This window comes from Scomber japonicus, chromosome 2, assembly GCF_027409825.1.
Source record: "Scomber japonicus isolate fScoJap1 chromosome 2, fScoJap1.pri, whole genome shotgun sequence".
NCBI lineage: Eukaryota > Metazoa > Chordata > Actinopteri > Scombriformes > Scombridae > Scomber > Scomber japonicus.
Genome location: NC_070579.1, coordinates 14,236,301 through 14,262,847, shown reverse-complemented (window position 1 = coordinate 14,262,847; position 26,547 = coordinate 14,236,301). Strand labels below are relative to the sequence as shown.

At 39.1% G+C, this 26,547-nt stretch overlaps 1 protein-coding gene across 2 annotated transcripts in view; it reads left to right on the top strand.

Moving 5' to 3' along the window:
* fat1a (FAT atypical cadherin 1a) overlaps positions 1-26,547 on the top strand; it is a 70,497-nt gene that overhangs the window by 10,112 nt on the left and 33,838 nt on the right. For both annotated transcript variants that reach the window (XM_053341439.1, XM_053341447.1), the window contains exons 3-6: positions 6,731-7,045; positions 18,477-18,538; positions 23,561-23,890; positions 24,935-25,151. In XM_053341439.1, the coding sequence (XP_053197414.1) occupies positions 6,731-7,045; positions 18,477-18,538; positions 23,561-23,890; positions 24,935-25,151 (924 nt within the window). The remainder of the gene's footprint in view (positions 1-6,730; positions 7,046-18,476; positions 18,539-23,560; positions 23,891-24,934; positions 25,152-26,547) is intronic.

The window sequence follows — 26,547 nt, the reverse complement described above, 5'->3', positions numbered from 1 at the left end:
GATACAACAACCAATCAGAGCAATGACATATGTGACATAGTGCTAAGACATGCAAGTTGGACCATGCTTGGTTTGGTTCGTCTTTTCTCAACATGGTGTCTGGCTCACAAACTTTTTCAAATTACAGCTAAACAGTACTTTAAAATGTGTTTTAAAAAATAGGCAATACTGTGGCAGTCACATTTGATCAGCAGTGCCTAGCTTGACAGTTTGATCTGAGTTTCATATGCTCTGTGGACTTTTTTTCTCCTCGATTTTATTGATAACAGTCAAACGCAAACAACCGACCACCCCTGGATCTGCAGACTGTCAGTCATCGTATTAAACCCACCCCATATCAGATTAATGGTTGTGATTGGCCTGTCCAGTTCTTGGCTGGTTGGAAATGTGTCTGAATGGGAGGGGGGCCAGACACATATGCCAGAGCAAATAAAATATGAGCTTGACAGATTTGTCTGGTTCCCAGGCTAGCATTAAGTAGTACAAACAGCAGTCATATTTTGAAAACATTAGTATCTTCCCCACAGACATCATCTGAGCATCTTCACCAAGGGTCCTCTCTGCTAAATTATGGCAGAGATATGAGAGACACTGACATGTTTTTATCCTTTTATTCAAATTCCATTGGCTATTTCAGGCATTTAAAGCCAATTTAATGCTGTGTGATGCCTGACAAGTGAAGCACTGGCCTATGAAAGCCTATAACACACTATTTTAAAATGATAATGAAAAAAATGAAAATGTAATTTCACAACGGCCTTATAATTTTCCACATTGTGATATTTGAGTAAAAATTGAAAATGCAATAATACAATCTTTATTGTCATTGTCACATAATCATATAGGCATTCTAGGATCATATTAAAATGAAGATGGAAAAGGGTTATTTACATATAACCAGCGTGGTACAACTTTGAAAATTAAAAGTCAAACAGCTTTTCCACTCTCATTTTAATAAGGTCATAATACTGCAAGTAATTTGAGGTAGAGATTTTTGCTTTTTTTTTTTTTCAAGGTGTACAGTAGAAAGTAGGAGTGTGATGATGCACTCAGCTCACGAGACGAGACACGATATTGGGTTCACGAGATCGAGACATCTTTTTTTTTTGGTGCGCCCCTTAATTATAGGTTCGCGAGACAAAATTCACTTCGACGAGAAATATTGTCGCGTTCTGGTGCCACGAGATCTCATCACATCCCTAGTAGAAAGGTGATGAGGGTGGAGAGCTTGGGGAATAGCATGCAACAAGGGACACATCTTAACCACAAAGCTACCACGATACACCCATGAGACCAGTTTCAGTTGGCCTGCGTTTATTTTTGCAAAACCACATGAAGTCAGTGCAAAGGTATTTAGGACTGTTGGAGGTGGACACAACAATGTCTGTGCAATATAACTAAAACTCTGCAACTGCCTCTGTAGTCTTGTAGTCACCACCAGGTTGCCATGCAGCCAGCACAGACTACAGGAAGTGGTACTTGAGTAGTAGGACACAAACAAGTTATAACTTGTTTGCTTTTGAGGTTGGCTAAGCAGAGCCACACTAGCTGTTTCTTCCATTTTCCAGACTTTGTGCTGAGCTAAGCTAACTGGCTGCTCTCTGTATTTTCATATTGGCTATACGGACATGATAATGGTATTTTTTCCTCTAATCTAACTCCCAGCAAGAAAATGAATGAGAATATTTCTAAAATGATACAGCCATCTTGAAGCTTAAAATGTTCCGTTGCTTTTTGTTTTCATTAAAACATTCATTTCCACTGTGAAAGGTATTGATCTGTAGTGATGAATTACAATGATTGGCTTTTCAGATGGGAAGCTAGCAGGGGATCGTATCCTCTGCACTGGTTATGGTGCCGGAGGGAGGTACACTCTGCACTCCTGAGGAAATAGTTTGCTGTCAGCTGAGAGTCTACATCCTCTGTAGGTCAGCAGAGGTTATTCTATACAGTAGGAATACAGATACATGACTACATAGATGTTGAGCTAGAGAGAGCTATAGTGGAGGTAGGTTTAAACATATTCAGGGGGGTGGGGGTATGGAAATTAATGAAGGTGTTGGTTTCACTGTTGTCAAAAGAACAGGCAGAGAGCTCTTCAGGTTTAGGAGGTATAGTAAGTGCTCCTAAATAATACTGCGATATTGAATCAAGGAGTATTGCTCTGAGGGTTGTTCAAAGACCTTTGAAATAACACTGTTCCCAGTAACAATGGAAGCTTTGTATTGTCAGCTAAATCCCAAAAGCTATTTCAACTGGAATTAATAGGCATTTAAAAAAAAAAGAGGAAATAAAAATCCATTCAGTGTTGCATCACTGACATGTTAAAACTGCATCAAATGATTTTGTCTCTTTCCACTGCTCAGTCAGGTGTGCAGGCAGTGCACAATTTACATGTTTTCTTTTTCATTAATGCTAAAGAAATTCAGGATTTTGTGTGATACTGTGTCTTCATTATGATGAGCTCAGAGACCCTTACCCTGTGTGACCTTCAAACAAAACACAAGAATTAATACAGTCTGTATGCTAAGAATGTAGCAGGGACTTAATGCACAAACTTAGTAATGGATTTCTAAATAGCTGGTGACACACAGTCCAAATGCATTGTTCTCTAATGGCATGAAAAAAAGAATCAATTCAAGAACAAAACAATTATATAAAAAAAAAGATTGAACATTTTAAAGGCTTTTTTTCCTATGACAATCATCTCATTACATTTCACTGAAATGATGAAATGAGTGCTTCAGGCAATTTTAATATCAACAACAAAATGTATTTTAGCCTCAGACCATACTTTAGATCTCTGAATTTTTCAAGAGTTTTCAAGACTAACAGGCTGCCACCAGGCTTTATATCTTTGAAGCAGGGATCTTGGCTACAGATGTCTGGGAACTTTGGGATGATGTGATATTAAGTTGCTGGGTAACAGGAAGCTTAGTTCAGGACTCCTTTCTATTGCACCAGGCCCTACAACGTGGTAGCGGAATTTGAAGCATTTTGCCAGGGCTGTGGAAAGAGAAGGGGGAGAGAAAGCACTGAGAAAGTTTATGCAAGCATGTGAGTTAGAGGCCTGAGAAGGCTGAGGAATGTGGGGTAGGGGTGAGTGGAATTAGCAGAGGTAGTTCAAAGCAAGCCCCAAACTTTTCAACTGCAGAATGAACAAGGAAGTACCTGTGCATATTGAATTGGCTTCACATAATCACTTTTTGAGTCCCATTGTTGATGATCCAAATACAGACGTGAGCACAAGTGAGAGACAAATGGGATTTTGTGTGTGTTTGGAGTGCCGATGTCGTATTGACAGTAAATCGTTAGTGTTTTTACATTATGTCATTGGCCAACATGTGACATTCATGCAGCAGACACGTTTCCAGCAGCTTTTCAAAAGCAGATTTCACCCTCTTCAAAGTGTAGCTAATTCTTCCTCCACTGTGACTGTAAGTTGTTGTAGAATAAACTCATTGTGTATCCGTGCAGGGGGAGTTGATTTGGAATAGCACGTGTAAAATACCTGCTGGTCTTCATAGTTCAAAATCCCTCAGCTGTCTGAAGACTCTATTGCACTGCCACTGTGCTCAGGTAACTTTGAAGAACAAAGCCAGAGGGAAAAGAAAAGAGCAAGGGGAAAAAAAAAGCGGAAAGCAAATCTGGCAGAGGCTGTTGCACGGTCTGTTTTTTTTTTTCCTGTGGCCTGAGGGCAGGTTTTGCTACTGCCTTACTGGGTAGGCTAGGTATATGGGATGGGTGTGGCAACTAAATTCTTCAGATTCATCTTTCATGTGCTTTGTTAGAAACTGTTCAGCCAAAGGCTATGGCAGATAGCTTTTCAAATATACACATTTAAGGTCAAGCTTTTTCTTTTTTGTCTCTACAGAGATAAATATTAACATTAGGTAGCAATTAGATGGCATTGACCTTTTGTTTGAGGAGGTAACATTCCTCTTGCAGCCACAGTTGTTTTTTATGTTGCAGGTTTTTAACTGCAACATGTTAAGTCTCCTCAGTGGTGAAAGATAGAAGGTGAAGAAGTGCGAGCACAAAGCTTGATCCTGGTGAGGGAGGAATTGTTCTGCTACGCTGGTGTCTGCCAGTCAAACAGATGAGCACTCAAGCATGGGCATTTCCTTGGCAGAAGCACAAAAGATGTCTCATACTTTCCCGTTTGTCTCCTCTTCTCTCTTGTACTTTTGTCTTATTAGCACGTGTGCACGCGTACACGTAACTCTGCTCGACACCTGATCCCTTTTACCATTTTCACCTTCTCATTCAGTCACATCTGAAATGCTGTCTATTTATGTCTAACATTTTCAATTTGCTCACACATTTTTTCTTCCAGTAACAATCTTTATTATTCACTGTGAGTGAAGTAAGATAAATTAGTCATTGTTACTGTATTTTCTTTCTAAGTTATTTCTAACAATTTACCATGTTACACGTGTTAATCTCATTCTAAGACTTAATAAACGTTTCTAACAGTTCGGAGGTGTTTCTCTCTATGTGTGATCAGCTTTGAGGTATTGGTTTGATCATACAAAGAGGGAGGTGGGGAGTGTGGGGTCCTTGTTTGGGAGCTACTCATTTTCCCTTGCCTGGCTACCCTTCTTATTACATGCCTTAAGCAAAGTGAAGAGAGCTATACTAATGACTAATGAAAAGAGAGGATCCCAGGGAAATACGGGAGAGCCAAAGTAAAGCAGGGGCGAGAGAATAAATGAGCTGTACCCCCAAACTCCCCTCCCATGTTAAATTTGAGGATTTTGTGACAAGCCATTTGGAGTGTGTTATCTCTTTTCTGAGAAAGCTTTCATTACCCCAAGGCAAAAAAGTTTGGCTGTTCTCAGTTACAGTGCTTCGCTGCGGTTCATCAAGTTACACTGAGTGAACAAAGGCAGCATCAGCAAAGAGGGAGTCTGTGTAAACTATTTGAACCTTTCGAACATTTCCTTATGGTATTACACAGATTCCTAATATGGGCCGCACTTACTGTATGTGTGTTATCAATTCAGGCTAAACACACTGCACCTTTTAATGATACGGGTGTGCCTTTATGATGATTCACTTTTATTGGTTTCGGGATAATAAAAAAATCAAATTTGACCATAAATTCCTATTGCTGATTGTAGTATCAAGGTTACATAGTTATTGCAAGTAACACAGATGTGGAAATGGCTCTTGTTATAAAGGCTGTCCAGGTGTCCATAGTCTAGATGATATGTTTTGTGTTTATGATGCCCTTCACTGCCCTATATTTTGTGCCTGTTGACATAATGAGACCTCAAATGATCAAATGATCCAAATAATATACCGTTGCTGCATTTATTGGCAGTTCCTTCACCATTCTTTGGAAGTACTTTAGTCCTCTGTGAGCCTTGCCCTTTGATGTATCCCCACTCCACAGTATATTCATCTATGCTGAGGAAACAAAAGGAATGCATATCAAAACTATATTATGGTATTCACATGGCTCACAGTAACTGATAATCAGAAGTGAGTCATCTTGAACAGAGGAACTTTGTTTTCCTGTTGATGAAATCTGATGTAAATGTCACTGATAACAAAATTACATATGGAAATGTTGCATCAGGTTTATTTTGTGACCTTGCATGGAATAAAAAACTGGAATTGAATTTTAGATGTCAGATATTGGATAATTGACAGATTTAGGTCCATTCAGATTTTTTTTAATTGGGTTATTTTTCTCTGATTGAATTCAAATCATTTATTATGACAGGAGCAGTAATCAGATTGGTTAAAGATGAATAATTACTTTGTATGTACATGAATAAAACTTTTCTCAAGCAAACGCATATCCCTCAAACTGAAGCACCCCTACACCTATTTAAACACACACATAGGAATGTACGCAAACACTCACTCACACACACACACACACACACACACTTATCCCTTTTCCACAGTGCAAACCTACTGAGCACCTGGTGAGTGCTTGTAAGTGGGGTCGGGTGTAGATGAAAAGCACTAAAGCAAATTTACTCCTGTGAACTTTGCTGTTAGCTTTTTCTCAGAAAGACCTGCACTAACATTCACACTGTTTCAGACATTTAAACAAATGAACTAGTGTCGACAGATGGTATATTTACAGGTCAAGCAGGAATGTCGGTGTCCTGTAGACCTACGTAATGTTTTTATGTAATTAAAAAATCTACTTAATAGATACAAAACATCTTCTTTGTGTTTCATGAGGATAAAGTTTTTGCTGTAGTGCATTAAAAAAAACATGTTTGTGCCATTTAACCCTGTTGCATACTGCATTTCAACTTAGGTTGGCATTTGCCAGTTTCCATCTATCTATTAGTCACATCTTTTCATATATTCCCTTTTAGTTCTTTCACTTTGTTGAGTCTACCCATCCTCCACTCTTCAATTTTATGTATTGTCAACCTCTACAACTCACATGTCTCTGGGAGCTCTTTTGTTTGCTCAGCTGAAGGCTACAGCCCCCACATGGCAGTCAAAAAACTCCCTGCCAGTGAATGTTAACAGGAGCCACTGGCTGGTTGTTGTTAATATAGCACCTTGACATGTTTCAGTCAAGCTCTCTTCAAACAGCCTCTTCCTCTGCATGGTCGGGGGCAGCTATAAGCTTCTGTTCTCTTCTCTTCATGTCCTGAAATTGATAACTCATAACACAGAAAGTGGTGTGAGGTTGAGCTCATGTGTTGTACATAAAAATCTTACCTGACTCCATTATGTCTTTCTCATCTCTTAGGTATTATTCGAACACAAGAACTGCTGGACCATGAGACCACACCTCACTACTGGCTCACAGTGTATGCCATGGATCGTGGCGTGGTGCCGCTCTCGGCCTTTGTCGAGGTCTACGTTGAAGTGCAAGACGTCAATGACAATGCACCGCAAACCTCCGAACCTGTCTACTACCCTTCTGTCATGGAGAACTCCCCTAAAGATGTGTCTATCATCCAGATAGAAGCTGTTGATCCAGATGCCAAGGCCAGTGATAAACTCAGCTACAGAATCACCAGTGGCAACCCCCAGGGTTTCTTTGCCATCAACTCCAGGACAGGTAAGACTGCTGTTATTGGGACAACAGTGCACGCCATGATAAATTACACCCTCAGAGCAGGAAGTCTCTGCTATGAGTCATAAGCTTATATTGTAATTCAGGGCAAATGCTAATCTTGAATATGGCTGCTAGCTTGAGAGAGAAAATTACAACTACTACAAAGAAATCAGTTCCCTGAAGTGTAGCTTTGAAAGGTAGCAGTTTTGCTGGCACGCAGTGTATCTCACCAAACGTCCAAACAATTAAATATTAACTACAATAGCTTGTTTTACAGTCTTAAAGTCACATCTGCTTTTTATGTTAGCAGAGATCGACTGAGATTTACTAGCTGACTGATGCATATAAAGGTTGAACAGATGAGGCAAATGCATGTGGCATTTGCAAGCTAACATTTTTTAAGGGCATCAGCTACCTTAAACATCACAAAAGTGTCAAACATACGTAAAGAATGGTTCTTATTCTTATTGAACTATCCTCTGAGACTTTAGGGCAGGTTGAGAGATATACCATAGTATATTGCTGACTAGCCGATGAGCTTCTGTGAGGTTCCTGTTTTCCTTCTCGTGAAAAGGAAGAGCCGCGTGAACACAATATTTTAACCTAGGATGGGAGTGGGTTGAGCCTACAGGGGTTTTTCCACTCTCACACTCTAAAGCGTGTTCTCATTTGGTACTCTGGAAATGGTGTGATGATTAATAATTTATTGGGTTCTTATAAAGTTGCTGTAGCAAGCTATGTTTAGTTGAATGGCAGAGAAAATACTCGCAATAGGTGTAAAGTAAAACTCCATGTAAAGGCAGAGTCCTTCTGTAGATTTCTTTTTCTTTTTTCTCTGTTTCGTGAGATGCAGAATTTAGTTTATTTCCACTGAGAAATTCCACCTACATTCATTTTTAAACCCACTTAGAGCTATCAAGTTTACCTGACTGAGCGATTGTCAAAATAAAAACAAAGCAACAAACAAATCAAGAGACATCCATTTTGACCAGCACAGCTTTAAGAAGCAAACTGACATGGTTAAACTCTTCTGTCTGTAAAAGTGCCAATTACTGAATTTGTTTTTTCTTTCTTACCTAGCTCACAGACTAGCCTCTTATTGCTCTAAATGCAAGTGCTCATTAAACTGAAATGAGGAAAGGGTAGTGAAGCAGTTGCTCCAATTTGTCCGGACTTGATGTGTGTGGTCCTGTTTCCCAAGGTAGTCACATCAACAAACTGGAGTTATTTTTGTTAGAAGTAGCAATGTGAATTTTCTGACCAAATAAGGATTCATCATGCAAGCATGCCTCCCAAACAAGCCTCACAGTAGTACTGGGCACTCCCCAATGGACAGGAAAAGAAAGAAAAGAAATAAATTTAAAACAGAAGAAAAGCTTAGGTATGCAGACACATATGGTCGGTGTTTTGTCTGCATGCATGACAAGATCAGCTTACATATGCTGATAAGAAGTCTGTGATGCAAATAAAAAAAGGAAATGGAATATTTATCTTTCAAAAAAGCAGTCATACATAACACTTTTTAACTATGAAGGCAGGCCTTGAGGTGTAAAGAAAATATCTTTGCAATTATTTGTAGAATATATTCATATTTATTTTGCCCTTTTATGAATAGGTAACCTGTAAAAAAAGAATATGCATCAGATCTTGAATTAAATAGGATTTCTGAGTTCTCTCTGTATATATTGTTTTTTCATCCATATCTAGATGTAACTACATTGTCTAGGATTGTCATTAATGTCCACGATAAACTTTTGAGTACATTCTTCTCACATATTTGAAGTAAATATTTCACATTTCCTACAATTACAAAGTATTTATGAATCTTATGGTCAAGTCCACTGTGGGTAGACTCTCTTTGCAGTAGATGGTGGTTTGTTTTTATAAGTGTCAGAAGAGCTCTGAAAAAAAAAACAAAAAAAAAACTGAGTATACAGAGGACACTGAGGCATAAGGAGAAGACCCATTCATGCATATCAAAGCATGTTAAAACTTTTATCAGTGGGACACCAGAGCCCCTTGCGTCAGGTTCAACAAAGACTGGTTTGGACAAAGAAAACTTCATTAAATCGCTGCTCTGTTGCTTAGATTTTTTTTGTGTGTTTTCTGTTTTTGTTTTTGAAGAATCTGGCAGGGGGGGGGGGGGGGGGGGGGGGAGTAGAGAGAGGTAGGTGGGAAGAGAAAACAGGCAGCCAAGTGTAATTGACTACTTGAAAAGACAGTGATTTAAGCAGAGTGCCCGTTTAAAAGAGAGCAACATTTAAGCAGCCATTTTCTTTTGAGTTAAGAATTTAACTTTGTTTTCCTGAATGATTGCAAATAATGTTTTATTTTTTTTATATCTGTGGTATTAAATGAGATCAAAATAGGCTTTATCTCTCCACATTATCAACTCAGTATGACATTCTCACCGCATATTACAGGTTTTTGAAAATGTTTAAATTTGCTACATGCACGTCTCTGTAATTACATGTTCTAAAAGTGCATTGGAAGCATAGGGCCTGTCTTGGCGTATCTACAAAGCTTTATAAAGGGGTGGGAAAAAGGAAAAGACGTTAAGGCCTATGTTTTGTATGCGGGTTTTTGAACTTACTAGGCATGTGTTCCAAGCTAACTAACTAGCCATTTAACATGGGCTATGGCCTTGTGCTGCTTTCCAAGCAGCCTGTCAAGCTTCAAACACATATGAAGGCTTCTCTTGACGCCTTGGGTGGCGATGGTTGCCCTTTTTCCACACAGACCCACATTGGCTCAGTAAAGCTCAGGATGAAAGGCTTAGGCCTATTTTATTTCTGCCAAGTAAACAAGTCCCGCTGTTTTGGCTGTTCTCTGACTTTAGTTTGTCATTACTGTGCAGGGCCAGCTCTTCTCTAGCAGGCAGTATAGCAATCCCAACATTGGAAAGCTCAGAACTTAACGGCTTGATACAGCCTTGCTTTTGAAAGGATTGGAGAAGAGAGAGAGAGAAAAAAAATGAGGCAGAGCTTGTATGGAGTGAAAATTGTGCCAGTCAGCTGGATATGAATTATGTGTTCTAAATCAGTATTAGATCAGCGAATTTGAATAATGCTGTTGGGGTCTAAAATTTTAGAAGATAGAACCAATGCTCAGCTGTGTGGTAGCACAGATCTCATCCCACCCACAGACTTGACTGCAGTTGTTCCTAAGCGTTAACTTGGCGGCTGGGGAGAATTGTTTCCTGGATAAACCCTCATAGGCTTGTAGTTAACAGATCACAACAGGATATGTGAGTGTGTGAGACAGGCAGATACATAATTGTATGTGCTGTGTAAAATGCCACTTAGTCGTATTGCAGAGTAATCATAGATTGTTTATTACTTGGGTGTACGTTTAGAAAAAAAGCATATTTTTTTCTACACATACTGCACTTGAGATGGCCAGCCCACCAGCCGTCTAGGTTTATTTTCTCTTCATAAACGAGTTGTCAGACAGAGCTCTTTGCTAGTTCGTTTGAGGTTGTTGACACAAGTTGACCATTTTTTCGGTGAAAGAGTGAGCGGTATTCATTACCTGGTGAAACACTCTGTCTCTCTCTCTTTGTTCTCTGTAATACTGTTACTGTGCTATGACTTACTGGACTTTGAACACAGCTCTTATGCCAGGACATGCTCTTGTTAGGAAAGGGTAACCAAGCAGAACATGTAGCCGAATCACCCCCAGCACACACGCACACACACACACACACACACACACACACACACACACACACACACACACACACACAGAGGAAGTTCTTCATATCTCAGTTGGGGTGAGAAAATTTGAGCAAAGATCACTACGATAGTGATCTTATCTTGCTGAATGGGCATTAATCTACTTCCTGTTGAACCTATTTTACCTTTCTCTGTCATCTAGTACTTTCTAAAGCTACTTTAATTGTCCAAATATTATCTATTGCCTTTATAGCATTAATTATCATTAGTCTGTGTCAACCTTACTTATGAGATTAGTGTTTGGAGCACCAAAAGCCAGTTGAAAAACCCTACCCTATAATAACAGTGCCTATCTGTATTCGTCACCAGACAATGGTGTAGTTATAACTGACAGTAAGAAACCTTTAATAGGACATGGTTGTCTATACCTGATCATTTTTGCCCTTTAATGGCAGTGTTCATTCCAGTGGTGAGCCAAAATGTGGAAAGATACACCCAGGTGAATTCTTACTGCAGTATTGAACAATTTAAGCCCATCCCTTTTCTCCACCTGGAGCCAGCAGCTCATTGTCATCAATTGTAAAGGAATGCCGTGGGTAATGCTTTGGCAAGCTTGGATACCTCCGAGAGGTTTTATGTGCATTTATCATCTTGGGGGTTGAATGAAAAGGTGAGGGCAAACAGGAACAGCTCATAGCCACTGGGATTTGCAGCTGCGAATCATCTACTTTCGTGGTGCTCATATCAACTTTCCGTAACGCCTTCTCTGTTTGAAAGAAAGAAAAAAAAACATATACACACAGACACTCACACACACACACACACACACAATGGTGTTATCAGTGGTTTACTAAAGCTCCGGACATTATCAGAGGAAGTGAGAGAGGAAATAGATACTTCCAACAACTTCCTGATGTTTATGGTCATTTGGGGGCCAAACAATTGTCACAGCTCTCAAAAGAGATTGTGAGAAGAAAATGTGATACTGAAAAAAAAAACCCAACAGATTTTTCTCTCAAGACATAAATTCAGCCCTAATATTTGCGGGTAAGCAAATCTGACCTGGGACTACTGTTTCAAGACTAAATTTTATTTATGTATTTAAAAAAAAAAAGAAGACCGCCACCACTTGGCAGTGTTAGTCTCTGGAATTATCATTGAATTTTATGATTATTCATACTCTACTTTGAAGACATTAAATAGAAAAATTATGTGATCTTCCAACTGAAAATAAATATGAAAAAGATTTACTCAGAAATTCAGTTAGAAGATGGCAGTCCTTCAAAAAGGAGGCATGAATAAACATCGACTGACTTCTCGACCTTATAAAAACACAACTGCCTAAGTAGGATTCATGAAATGCAAATTGATGGTTGATAGATTAATGTAAAACTATTGTGAGATAGGTGACCCACCTCAAGGCCTAAAAGCAGTGAATATGCAAGACTTGGCCCAATAGACCTGTGTGTTTGGTGTAGAAAAAAAAGGAAAAGACAAGCACAGTAACCATGACAGCCTTCTGTGCCATCAACACATTTTAAAGATAAAGTTACACATTTTAATAATGCTATTGATAAGTTGGTCATCTTTTCCACATGCATGCTGCAGTCAAATGAGGTAGACCAAAGCTTAAACGTTGTCCCGGACATCACCATATCACTACACAGTCAGCCTACAGTATGCAGTGTTTTAGTTTGAGTGTTTTTACATTTGAGATCTTTCCCGCTTAAAGGTTAATGTTAAAGTGCTCTGAGACACTTGTGTTAAATGGACCAGGTCGCTCTTGTTGGTGCACATCAAAATGCGATTAGGGTTGTTCTACTGTTCTCACCTACTCAAGTGAATCATACACAAACACACTGAAGATGTGGTTTGTACAAAATGCCTTTAAAATTAAAAGCACAGATCTACAATGAATAACATACCAGGATATTGTCTGTTTTACAAGGCATCACATGCAGGCGTCAAATGATGGAGGCAAAAAGGCAACTCAATACATAACAAAATTGAACATTTCACATCACATATCTGCCTTTCCAGAACTTAATAATTCTGCTTCATTCTTATAACACACCAACAATGCAACTTGAATGCATTTACATTTTCATGGATTTGAAAGATGCCGAATTACCACCAAAGTCTATGAAGGAAACCAACTTTAAAAAAAACCCAACAGATTCTTTACACAGTGTTTACATACACTTAAGTAACCAGGTTACAGTTGGCTTTCTTCTATAAGCAGATTTCTTAAATGTCACAGAAACAAGAAACCTGATTTCCGTAACCATGGTCAGGGATTAGACAAGCCCGATTTCCCTAGCTGATACCGGTAATCGGGCTTCTAATCAGCTTTTTGCAAGTATGCATGTGCAGGACCGAAAGCCATGAAACAGGGACGGTAACAGCGAGTGTACTAAAGAAGAGATATATTACTCAGAGCGATGTGTTCTGTTATTACAAAATGATTTAACCCCAAACGTCACTTAAACTGAAACTAACACTTAGTAGCTACTGGAAGTCTGAATAATTAATAGTATAATGTTTCCATTGCTTAAATGATTCATTAATTCTATTTTTGGATTATCAGACAGATAAAAACAATACATTCAATATAGACACTACACAATACAATCCTGAAATCCAAAAACACATGATCACAGTTTAAGAAATTAAAATAATAACTCCTACAAAAAGACCAGCCAGGTAACAATGCCATTGTCCTAATCTGACTTCTATAAGTCCCTCTCATGTCATGTTTTAAATCTGGCCCTGTTATTACTGGCCTTGTTCTTCTCCGGGCTGTACTGGCAGCAGTCGTACCCTTCTGAATGAATCACTATCAACATGAGATCGAGGTGATGCAGTTAACCAAATAACAATAATAATAATTTTGCATCACCAAAGTATAGTTGTCAAACCACTGTACCAAGCAGAACACGCATATCTGAAATGACTCAGTATCAGTGTTAACATCGGTAAACATTTTACTATTTATAAAATTCAGACAGCACAGACACTCACAACAAACATCAGGAAGCAGCTTCCTCTTCAACTGATAGAGTTAAAATGAGCAACTAATACTTGCAAAATGAGGTCGGGTTAGGGTAGAAATGGGATCACTGACCATGTTACTACAGTGCATGTAAAAGCAGTCTCACATTACCTGCATAACCTGATTTCACTCAGTAACTTGGTCTTTTAAGTGCACGTAAATGTACTGAAAATCTATCAGAACCGAATAATCCCCCATAATCCTACCTGTTACTACCTATAATGCCTCTTGTCTTTGTTACCTCCCAGATCTAATGTGTACATATAAAGATAGAGATCTAAACTCAGCTGCCCCGTGGCTTCCAAATGTCCCATCCATTTAGACAACTCCACATAACATTCACTTTCAGGAGCATTCAGGAACCTGAATCCCCTACAGCCCCAACTCTTCCATGACGTGGTTGTCTTTTCAGATTACTAATAAGCCTTGCAGCTGTGAGGTGCTGAGATATCTCAATCCTAATGTAAACATGTCTTCCCCGCTAAATGCCCTCTACTCATTTTCACAAAGACTTTATGTATGTATGTATAAATTCGCATAAGCTTTAATGGCCTCTCTTTGTTGCATTTGTCAAGTTCAACAGTACGGTAGTTGGACTATGCAGACTTTTAAATCCATCCAAGTTTTAAGTGGATTTATAAATGGAATACCAAGCACTGCTTCCCTTCTCAATAAAAGGGGAGGGTCAGTAGCAAGAAATGTTGCAAGACGTGGTTACAAAGAAAGGAACAAACAGCTTCCACTTGGATATACCAATGGCTTTTTAAACTCCCACAGTCATGTGGATTTTGGGTGTTCCACAGTTTGAATGGTATTATGTTGATGGCTTTATAAGAGGTGAAAAACACTTTTAACAATGCTGTTTTAGGCTTGAATACCAAGCATTCAACTCATTATAAAGCTGAGAATATTGATATAGTTGTCTAGCGTCTAACATTTGGTGTTAGAATAAGAAATGTTTGCAGTCTGTTAGGGTTAGGGTTAGGTTTAATTTTTTTCCGCTCACAAAAGACAAATAGCAAAGGTTCAAATAATACATGTTTGTGTCATTTCATCAACAACAAGAAGTCTAAGTATTTCTTTACAAGACTAGCTACCCAGGACATTCCCCATTGTCTGGAGTCACAGCTAAATGTGTGTCAGATAAATATGTGTGTCACTCTCAAGACTGCTAATCACAGCAGCAATGCCGGGCATGAACCAGCCCAACAACGTCCTAGACTCCTTAACTCTCTCCAGGCCTCCATTTTGGAGCAGTGGGTCTAGCGCTCAAGGACATGGTTGAGAGTGCCACTGCTACTTTGCTGTTGTTTTTCTCCCCCTCTCAAAACAGCATGGCTATAATTACTGTCGGCCCAGCTCAGCCCACGCCTGAGGATGGCTTTTGTGTGTGTACGTGTGTGTTTATATGTGTGTGTGTGTGTGTTGGGACAAAGCCTGTGGGTTAGAAGTGCAGACTTCTTTGGTGAGCTCTGGCTTACCAACCAATGATTTTACAGTTCCTTAACGTTTAGGTATAGATAGAGAGGTATGCACCTTTATTGAATGGAACACTAGTACCAGCGGCCACTATTGCTGGTAAGTGTGTATACTTTTTTTAAGAATAACTTGTAGGATAAGTTTAAATAGATTATAATTTTGATGCAAGATTTTCTGAAAGTGGCATCAGTTCTTGAAGCGCTTGTGTGGGCTGCAAGTTTGAGCTGACAGCCTGTCAGATAAAAATGGAACAACAGCAAACAAAAAAACATTTTAATCCACAACATCACAACACAGAGTAGATGCAACTTATTCTTTGCGTTACAGATTGATGTTCGGTTCTCCTCTCTACATCTCGTAGCAGATGTTGGCCTCCATTCTCCATCAAAATTCCACTATAGAGCCTTAAAAAATGTTTCAACCAGGGATCATAAAAAATTGAAGAAAATGCCACTAGCTGACACTTTGACAGGAGGAATCTGCAAAAGACGGATGCTCCCTCTTCTTTTGCATTCAATATGTGTCAAGAAAGTGTCGCCGCCCTGCTGCGAGAAGGTCGGCTCCCTGTTGTTTCCTAAGGTGCAAACTGTATTTAGAAAGAGAGTCCCGCTCATATGAAACATGCTAATATTTCCAACATCTTTCCCAAATGTGACACTATGAACAAATGATATCTGAGCGTGTTCACTACCTGAGGGTTTCTGTGAGTAACCACAATGAAATACAAACCATCTTACGTTTTTTGTTCCTGTTGAGTTTTGCTTTCCTGATAGTGTTTCCTCTCTCTCTCTCGTGCACTCTTTGTCGTTCTTTAAAAGGAGAGAAAGAGAGATTAAAGCTGAACCAGACAGAAGTGCGCTTTGAACATGCATGAGTACTCATAAACAAACTGCAGTCAGTAATGTGCTACCCCATGTAGTTTACTCATCTTCATGCTGAAAATTATGTTTGTGGAATTGGACTGTAACGAAATCCAAATTTCTAGTTTCCAAAATAGACTTTGGATAAAGGCCATTTGGTTTGCGATATGATTTCATTGGTTTTACTAATGCTATGTTTGCAGCTGAGTGTGTGCTTCCCTACTGGCAATATCCTGTTTTCTTTACAAGCTGTCTGTCTGTTATAGCTGTATGTTATAGCTTGCCAAGTTTTTTTTATCAGGCAACTGATTTGGAAAGATATGATAAATCAAAGCCATTAACTGGGCATGGTTAATGGTTAATATTGTCATCTGTATGCTGCTCTATGATATATATATACAGAGAATAGAGTGACCTAACACTGCACACAGGGGAGCTTAAACACATTATTATCCATCAGCTCCAGCCTCTTGCTAAAGCACATGAATAATTAGTCAGTGCAGTGTGTTTTGATGTGGCACAGCAGAACTATTAACATTGATGGTAATAATAATCCATAGCTCCCAAGTCTTTGTAACTGATGCTGATCCTCAACTGACTTGCTTGCAGACATTGTGCAAAACTGCGAGGAGGAATTCCAGCAGTTCATGTTGTCAACATACTAATCTTTACTTGTGTTGTCAGTGTTGAAAGACCTGAGGGAAGGGTGTATGTAACACTGTCAGGAACTCAGGATGGCAGCAGATTCCTTTTTTTTTTGATTTACCTTTGTCATTCATATTTGCTCCTGCAGTCAATGCTATTTTATATAAAAGGCAATATTTCAATGTGTTGCCCTGTAAGTTAGTGGAGAACAAAAAAACATGATGTGCACATGACGATGGTGTTCTTTATTTTTCATCTTACTGAATTTGAGTAGAGCTGTTTCTTCCTATCTCAATGAAGATTATATAAAACCTAAGAAAGAGAGGATGGGGGGCAAGGGGGCAAAGTGCCTCGCTCATATGCCTCAATTGCAGTGCTGAGGGAGGTCTATTTCAGGACCTGTAAGTTGTGGCCTGCTATTCTCGTTGCAGGCATATGTGCCATTGATGGGTTTGGGTTTCGGAAATCCTTTGCTTTATGCTAATCAGGCGCAGTGTGGCAAGCAGACAGCTCTGGTGCGGTTGTAGCTGGCATGTGTACTCTACACTCAGTGTCTCTACAAAGTTGCAATTACACTGGGAGTGAGGACAGAACGCTGCTTATAACATAGTCATGCAGCAAGATCCGACCCTCCTTTTCTTCTCTTTTCTTCCCTATGTTTGCGAATTTGATTCAAAATTGGATTAGCAAGAAACTCAAGACTCAAGCTTGTTTTATTTTTACTTTTGTAAAAGCCTAGCTTAACAAAGTTCCTTTTGTGTGATTGATGTCACAAGACATCAATCCTCCTGCTTAAGCTGAATGATAGAGCTGAAAAAGACTCTTGAAACACTTCAACAAACAGCAGGATTTTTTTCTGAAGTTTGTTTTTCTCTGTTTCAAAAAGTGCTCAGGACTGCGGGCTGTGTCTGACTGGCTGTCTATTTATTCAGCTTGTGGAAGAACTAAAAGCAGGGTGTCAAGGCTTTGCTGCTGTTTGGGCACTATTTGCAGAGCTTTGTGATATTTCACATATGTAAGACAGTGTGTGGTGGGCTGTCTGGCAACTTTGTTGACCAAAAACAGGGACAATTTACAGGGAGAACACTTCTCCAGATGCAAACTCTTTTCTCACAGGCGACTGATGAGCTCAGATTATGTCACCCAACTGTGAGTGGAAGGGTTGCTTAATCCAACATCGTTAGTTTCTTTTGTAGAGGCACAGTGTTTGCTTCAAAGTGTTTTTTAATTAAGGAGGAGAAGACAACATCTAGTAATGTAGCAGCATACAACCAATCGATATGGGATTTGTGAGGCTGATAATATGGAAATTTGACAGTTTATATAACACATAACATGAATATATAGGACAGAAATCATTCTAACTCAAATAAAAGTGTTATAAAAGAAAAAGTGCTTACTGAGGAATGAACCATGTAATGGAGAGACTGTATCTGAAGTACTTAATCATATCTTTTACATCTTTGTACTGACATTTATTTTTACTTATTGTCTCAACATATACGCCAATACTGATATACCGTTTCTGTAATAAGCTTATGTCTGCCAAAATGATTTATCTGTTGGGCACTCCATCCATTTTTTCTCAATAGTTCATGATTGCTTTAATACAAAAAGATCTAATAAAAATGGAGTAATGCACACTTATTAACGTGGTTGTTTCTCTATATAATTAATTCGGTATGTGTATAATTCATTTTTTTCTTCTTGATTGGTTCCAACAGGTCTGGTTACCACTACTTCAAGGAGACTGGACAGAGAGCAGCAAGATGAGCACATTCTTGAGGTAAGCTCTTTATTTTGGCAGATTTTCAATATCTATGGAAACAAACATTGGAGTCGGGTCAGTGTCAGCCTGTCTTATTTATGTGCGAAAATGAATCGGTAAGAGGATAACCAGAAACCATTAAGGTCAACAAATGTAGTTCTTTAATATTAAAAAAAAAAAATCAGTTTCTGAATGCTTTCCAGCCAGTTTTGGCCGAGTGCCACATGTTATCAACGAAAACAAGTCTCGCTGCATGTGCAAGAAGGGACCTTTTGGAATAATTCCTCCTTGTGCTGGTTTCCGGATGGGGTAGGAGGGGAGTGGTGGGAGGCGTGCGGGAGTTCGTGGTGACTGTTCCTTTGTTCTTTCCCACTGTTCCGTCTCGTGGATGGAGCAAGCTGGGACAGGAAACAGCCGTCAAACCAACAGGCCAATGTCTAAACTTGTGGGTTTTAATTGAGCCCGGCTCTGTTCTCTCCTGATACCTCCCTCCCTCCCTCTTTCTTGCCACAGAACCAAGGTTGATAATGGTTGTTTTAATTGCGTTTCCGGTGCTGACAGCGAGCAGATTGGACGGCTTTTAATTACCGTTAGAAGTTGCACCATTCAGTGATCATCGGGTGACGGTTAATGCTGAGTGCATCTGGTGCCAGAGCAGTGTTGTATTTCATACTCTGATTGTATATTACACTGCACTAATTGCATTATAGGATTGAGAATAAATGATAGGGATGCAAGTGGGGAGTAAAGGATGACAGTTTTCCTTTAGTGGAATGTTTAGCTGATGAAATTGTCCTCTTGTTTGAGAAGTAAATAACAAATTTATAAGACAAAAATAATTAAATGTAATCTTTTGTACAACACCTGTTGAATTTGTAAAAGCCTCTGGATATCAGAGTCTGGAGGGGTTCCTATGCAAACTTTAAGCCCCTCCATCTAGCGGTTTACTGTAGACATAGAATTGCTACTTCCAACATGTGGCTGAAAGCTGTTAAATTACTAGGTTGTAATTGGTGTCTTTGTGTCTGCAAAAAAAAAAAAAAAAAAATAGTTAATTCCCGCCTTAGCTGAGCTCATGAATGTTGTTCATTTGTCTCATTTGACAAAAGGCCTCCAGACAGACATTTAATAACCACATTAAACACTGAGCTCTGAGTCTAGTAGACTTTTATGTTAAGCCAAATTCAACACTCCTGGTCTCTTCATGCTAATATTTCTTTCTCTTGTAATGATTTTTACTAAAGATTATAATGATTAATCATAGATTGTAATCGCAGCGCACAGAGAACCCACATTTTTTTTTTAGAAAAATTACAAATGAAAAGTTTCTCTTGTGCATTATAATTTAATATGAATGTGTGTTTTAGGAATAATTTAAAGCAAGCAACTTTTGACCTAAATAGGTAGAAATTTGTTGAATGAACACAGCCTTGAAGGAGGTGTAACCATGGCAACTTAAGAAGTTTGTGTGTGCTGGTCACCGGTTATTGGGAATCCAGCAGGAAGCTCTTTATTGGGCTTCACATTTATGGAGCAGCACAGACCCCTAAAGCCTACAATCTTCCCTCTCTACACACACACACACACACACACACACACACACACACACACATGCACCTCACAGTGTATCCTCAGGGCAACTTATCGAGGACTAATCATGACTCAGAAGAATACATGTGTGCGTACATGCCTTTGTGTGTTGACTGGGTACTAGCGGAGCAAGGCACAATCAAGTCCTCGCTAGTTTGCTGAAGTTTTTGTGCTAGCTTGTTGTAGAAGAAGAAATGAAACATGTAGGGCCATTTGGAACATGTGGAGCAATTAGGGTGGGGGCTGTGTCAGCATTGTTTGCACCAAATGCCAAGAGGAGGTGGAGGGAGCACGGGGGGGCCTTCAGCTTTTATGATGAGATGGATGGGGGTTGGTAGTCGTGTGCCTGTGTGTGAAAGAGAGAGAGAGCTAAAAGGCAGAAAGGCAGCGGGGGAATTTGAGAAAAGGCAAAGCTGCTCTTGATGGTCTGAGTGTGGGCTCTAGCGGCAGGATGAGAGGCCTCCGTCGGAGGAGGAGGGGGGCTAAATAGCAAAAGTGGGACATGCCAGGACATGCTGAGGATTCAGGCCTGGGACTGCGGAGAGAACATTATAATGGAAAAGCAGGGGTGAATGGGCTGTTCACATCTGTTGTTTGGAGCCTATCCCAGCATGCATTTGGCAAGATGCAGGGTACACTCTGGACAGGTTGCTAGTCTAGATTATTTCACTAGGATATTAGATTCCACTCAGTCCATTTTTCAGATAAATCATTTAATCTATAAAATGTCAAAAAAAGAGGAAAAAAAATGTTGTCCATAACCAAATGATATTACATTTCCAATGCTAAAAAATAGAGGAAAACAACAAACCCTTACGTGAGAGAAGCTGAAACAATTTATGTGGCATTTTCCTTGATAAACGACTGAGCAAGTAATCCTACAACAAAGGAACACGGTCTATTTCTCTGTGTAGATTAAATAAAGAGCAAGTTGTGCAATGTAAACAAACCACCATTTAAACAACTGCTGTGGAACTGCTGAGTACCCCCAATTTTATAGCCAAGTGCAATATACATGTATTATTCTCAGTAACTAACAAACACGTAAAATCGTGCACAGTTTATCTGGATTCCCAGGTTGTTTTAATAAACAACAATGGCATTAAAACAGTAACTCACATGTGGTCAGTCAGATTTAGCCAGAAGTTTTGCAAGGGATAATGAGACCATAATGGAACTTCTCAGTTTGCGGCTTCACAGCAGTGTTATGCAGATGCAAAGAGACACACTCCCTCTGGTGTAACTCCTCTTTTGTGCAGTTTGCCTAATTATCAAACAAAGGCTTTTGATAAACATGTTCCAAAGAGAGGCATGTGTTGATGGATAGTTGTTCTATACACAAGCTTAGTAGTTGTGATTAGTTACTGATTGCTATTTATTATCATCTAATTTGATTTAATTTTAAACAGAGTACATTTTCAAGATATTTAAATATTAAGGGATATCAGACACCATCCCTACATAGGGTATATGAGGCCAAATAGCTCATATGATCATGATGGAAAACAGAACACAGGATGGGCACAAACACATCCTCCCTTAGAGAGACATTCATGCTCAGGTTTCTTGTTATCCCATTTAATTAATTCAGATCATGTGAGTAGCACAGACAGCTGCAGACACTGCTAGAAAACCAAAAACACATTACTTTAGTAATTGAAACTATGGAACCAAATGGTGTGTGCCTGGTCCTGGACTCCTGACTGTTTTTAGGAAAGCACTTAGCAGATGGTTTTAAATGACTGTGACATTTGTTCTGCCCTTCTACAGTATTTTGCGGCTTGAAGCTAGAAACGCTCACATCTCTGCCAGCACTGAGCTGCACAACCCTTTAACCCATTTTTTCTGGAACAAGATGAAAATTGTGTTTGTTTAGGTCAGCCTGTGGCTCTTTGCTTTTGATTAAACTCCTAAAACTGCGCACTGGAATGTCCGAAGACATGAGTGTCAAGTCTTTACAAAGCGTTAGTGAGCCACTTGATGTTATGACTTAAATTAATCCCCCATTAATGATGCAGTTTTCTGACACTATCTTTTCACACTGGGTGTCTCTGGGATTTATAAAAGAAAAAGGCAGTAACTCTCAATGTATATTAGCAGTGTACAATCTTTGTTTGCATGTTTGACTCACTGCAGCAGAGTCAGTACAGCTGGTGCTAACAAAATTAAGAAGTGCAGCTAGTTTAAAATAATTAGCCTTGGCGGGTTGTCAGTGTTCCTGCCATGCAAACTGCAGTTATCATGATCACAGGCAAACATATTAAACATTTTTTTAGATTAGAAAAGTTTTCAATTCCCCATAGTAGCCTCCAGATAAAACAAATCACATTTACATAAATACACCAGCAGAACCTCCTCAGGGCAGAAATGAGTTCATTAATATCTAAAAAAAAAAAAAAAGAAAGAGAAATATCTTTTGCTTATTCAGATAAGATTACATAACTAAGCAAAAGTTATTTTTCAATTTCATTACAATATGTATCAGCTGATACTCGTAACTAAGCCTTCTGATGTTGTTATGGTGTCTAAAAATACCCACAAACCACCAGTTCTGGGTGTTTTAAAAAAATAATAAACACATAGTTTTGCATGAAAGTAGATGAAACTGTTATGATTAAGCCATAATAGGGGCCCAAGAGTCTGAAAGCCCCAGAAGTATTGTCTTGCTCTTACATCTGACCTGACAAAAGTTGCTTGAACTTAACAATCTTGCAACCATGGGACCAAAATTGCTGGTTATTAAAGTCCAGCACTCTCTCCAGCAAGGCTGAAAAACAGCCTAAAATCCAATTTAGTCTTGTATTTTTCTGCTGGAAAGGTTTGCTTATAAGACAGAGATTTTTTTTTGACATGGAAGAAACATGATCTTTCTGTACTTCATGACTTGTGTTTGACTGGATTAATTCATTATACCATGTAGATCTTATTATTGAGTTTCAAGAAAAATAAAGCAAACAAATAATCTTCTGTATAGAAAAGAGTGAGGCTAGTGGTTTCTTCCAGAAAAGGTTGATTTAAAAAAAACATTGAAAACAAGTCTCAAAGCGAACTGCCTTAAATGTTGGCAGCATGTTGACTCTCTGAGAAAGAAATGGAATGAAAGGATGATGAAGGGAAAAAGCAAGCTTCCTGTTTTATTCTCCTTTGACTAATTTAAGGCTTTGGAATGATAAATTTCTAACACAGCTGTCTTGAAGCTTTACAAATTCCCATGATGTACATAATATTCAGTGCTAGTTTTCTAAACTTTTGTACATATTTCATTGCTTCTTGTCCAAAATCCAGCAATGTATCTATTGTTGTCTCTAAAGTGTGTCTATGTGTGATCTATGTGTGAGTTAAAAGATATCAAAAGTTGACTGTTTCAGATGATATTTGTCCTTTTGTTGTTATCCCAAAGCCTTAGGACCATATACTGCTTGGTCTGAAGTCTTTCTCCTTTCTCCTCAGATCACCGTCACTGACCACGGCGTTCCTGCTAAATCCACCACTGTCCGCGTCATCGTCCAAGTCCTCGATGAGAATGACAACAGGCCGTTGTTCCTGGAGAAAATCTATAAGATCAAGCTCCCCGAGCGGGAGAGGCCAGAGCGAGAGAGAGCGATGAGGAGAGACCCAGTGTATCGAGTCATTGCATCAGACAAAGATGAGGGACCCAATGCTGAGATCTCTTACAGCATTGAGGAGGGGGACGAACACGGCAAGTTTTTCATTGAACCCAAGACTGGCCTGGTGTCATCCAAGAAGTTCTCTTCAGCCGGAGAATATGACATTCTTACAGTAAGTATATGAATCCAGGGCTTCATGCTGTCCTTAGCCTGCGACTCTCTCAGTGAGCGGTGCATTCCTACAACAGATGCTTCTTTATTGTTTTGCTGTTTTATTCCCCTCTTCCTCCCATGTTTTATATCCCTCTTTGTTTCTCTGCTTTTGTGTTAAAATGCAGTAAAAAAAAGACTGTAAGAGAGACCAACAACTAATTGGTCCACACACATCATGTTGGTCAGCAAGTGCAGAAGAAAGTTTGTGGCAAAAGCAACTATTAAAAATGTTAGCGAGCATGTTCCAAACAACAGTCTGCAGTATCCAATAAGGATGTGATTGTAACACTGTCATAATCTATGTGGTGGGATGTATGGGTACATATATATGCATGTTCTCTTTTTTCACCATGGTACTCTGGTGCCTTTGTCATGAAGAGCCAATTTGTCAATAATTAATGGGACTTGTTTTTATGGCTGTCAGCAGACCTTATCACAGTGTTCAACGCTTGACAATATTATTTTTCACTCGTCATGACAGATGATGTTGAAGAGTATCTTAAGATTACTGAATTGTAAATGTTTTATAAATGTGTAAATTAATGTCAGTCGTCCAGCTGTGAGGCAAAAAAGCAGGTATATTACATCTGCTTTAGTCAGCATAGTTTGCTGTCAAAACTGCTGTGATACAATTAGTGTATTTTTTTTATACTGATGCTATGTCTCCACACATCCAAATGTTGTGTTTCCTGCTGTAAGAAAATGCTGCTCACCACAGTTTACAGTAATTGAGCTCCTGACAAAAGGCTGAATCACAAAAGAATACCACAATAGGTTTTATTATTCAAATTACAAGGTCCTCTTGCCATGAGCACAGCTGAGAGTATGGGGATGCTTTTATGCCTTACTATATAAAATCTATTCAAATTGATATGTAACTGTATATTTACTTCAGAGGAGTTTCAGGCGGACAATCCACCAGAGAACTGTGCACAAACTCATTTGTAACAGAAATGTTGCATAACACAGTGTGACAGAGTCGTCCATTCTCTATCTCTCTCAGATTAAAGCCGTCGACAATGGACGTCCTCAGAAATCCTCCACTTGTCGCCTGCATATCGAGTGGATTCCCAAACCAGAAGTGCCAGCAGATGCAGCTCTCCTGCTTTTCGAAGAGTCCCCCTTCATCTTCTCTGTAATGGAAAGTGACCCTGTGGCACACATGGTGGGCGTCGTAGCCACCGAATCCTCTGATGTTCCCGTGTGGTTTGAAATCACAGGTACTGCTTCCTACACATGCATCTGAGTCGTTGTGCGTGTGCATGCTTTCAGTAGAAATGTTATGCGTCATAAAAATGCTTCATAGGTAGAAAAAATCTTCAAAAAAAACCCAAACAACAACTAACATAGTGATTAAGAGTGAAATGGCTGGGAAATATGGGGAAAAAACTATTAATTTAGGACTTTATTCCAATTACTGTTAATGTTCTAATGTTTATTCTAGTGTCTATCTTCCACTAATGTTATCCTGTATGTAAAGATTCATTAAGATTTAAAATATACCAAAGCATCACAATGTTTAAGCTGTGCCCCCAACTTCCTTTCTTTATGCTAAGCTAAGCTAACTGCCTGCTGGTTTTAGTTTCATATTTAGTTTACAGACATGAAAGTGTAATTTTCAGGCTAGTTTCAGCTGCTTCCAGTCTTAATGCGAAGCTAAGCTAAGCTAACCAGCTAAAGGTGGTAGCTTCATATTTATCATACAGCCATCAGTTTGGTATCAATCTTTGTGTTCAATTATGGACAAGAAAGCAAATAAGTCGCATTTTCCAAAATGTCAAACTACTTCTGTTAAGAATGGAAAATTACATATTCTATTGGAATTTTTAGATAATAGGACTGTATTATGTATCAATAAATAACAAACAGGGAATATTTTCTAGCCTTGTGTGTGTTAGCCGATGTATGTTGAACACTTAATTAGTCCTTTCTTGAATGTTTGTGTGTTTTCTTTAACTTATGATAGGCACTGTATGCATGAGAAGACTTAAATTGACTCCTTTCAAATCTGCTTGCCTGTCCTCCCTTCCTCTCACCCTTTCCTCCATCTAATCAATGTCTGACTGACATGTCTCTTTTCTTCTTTCTCTGTGTGCTCTGCAACTGCTTTCCTTTTTCTCTGGAATGTTCTGTTTGGTTGGATTTTTGCAAGACGGCATAGAGGATACTGAGATGTTTTACATCCTTCAGATGGCTTGTGACCACAACTGTACAGCAGAAGGTAGCTGCTGGGATCTCCTAATAGGCATTGCTGTATTAAGAGATCATCCTTCATTGTCTGTTGGTGCTGCCTGTTGGCTGTCGTTGAATCGTATTGTGCTACATTTTGCCTTAAACCTGTGACCTGATTAAAAGGGCCAAAAAAGCATCCTCTTCATACCTTGTGTGAATTAGAGCTCTTTTTTAAATCCACTATGGTTTATCCTTGAGAGTGTGTTATCCTTTTATAGTGTATGTCGTATTGTTATACATTCATCACTTTGCATTGTTGTGAAAATAGCTGTTATGTGGATTTTGTCAAAATGAAAAATGCATTTATACTGATTGTTAATGCCATCAACATTAGTGTATATATTCATAAATTGGTTGTGTGTGCCTCTCAGAGCCCCCATTTAG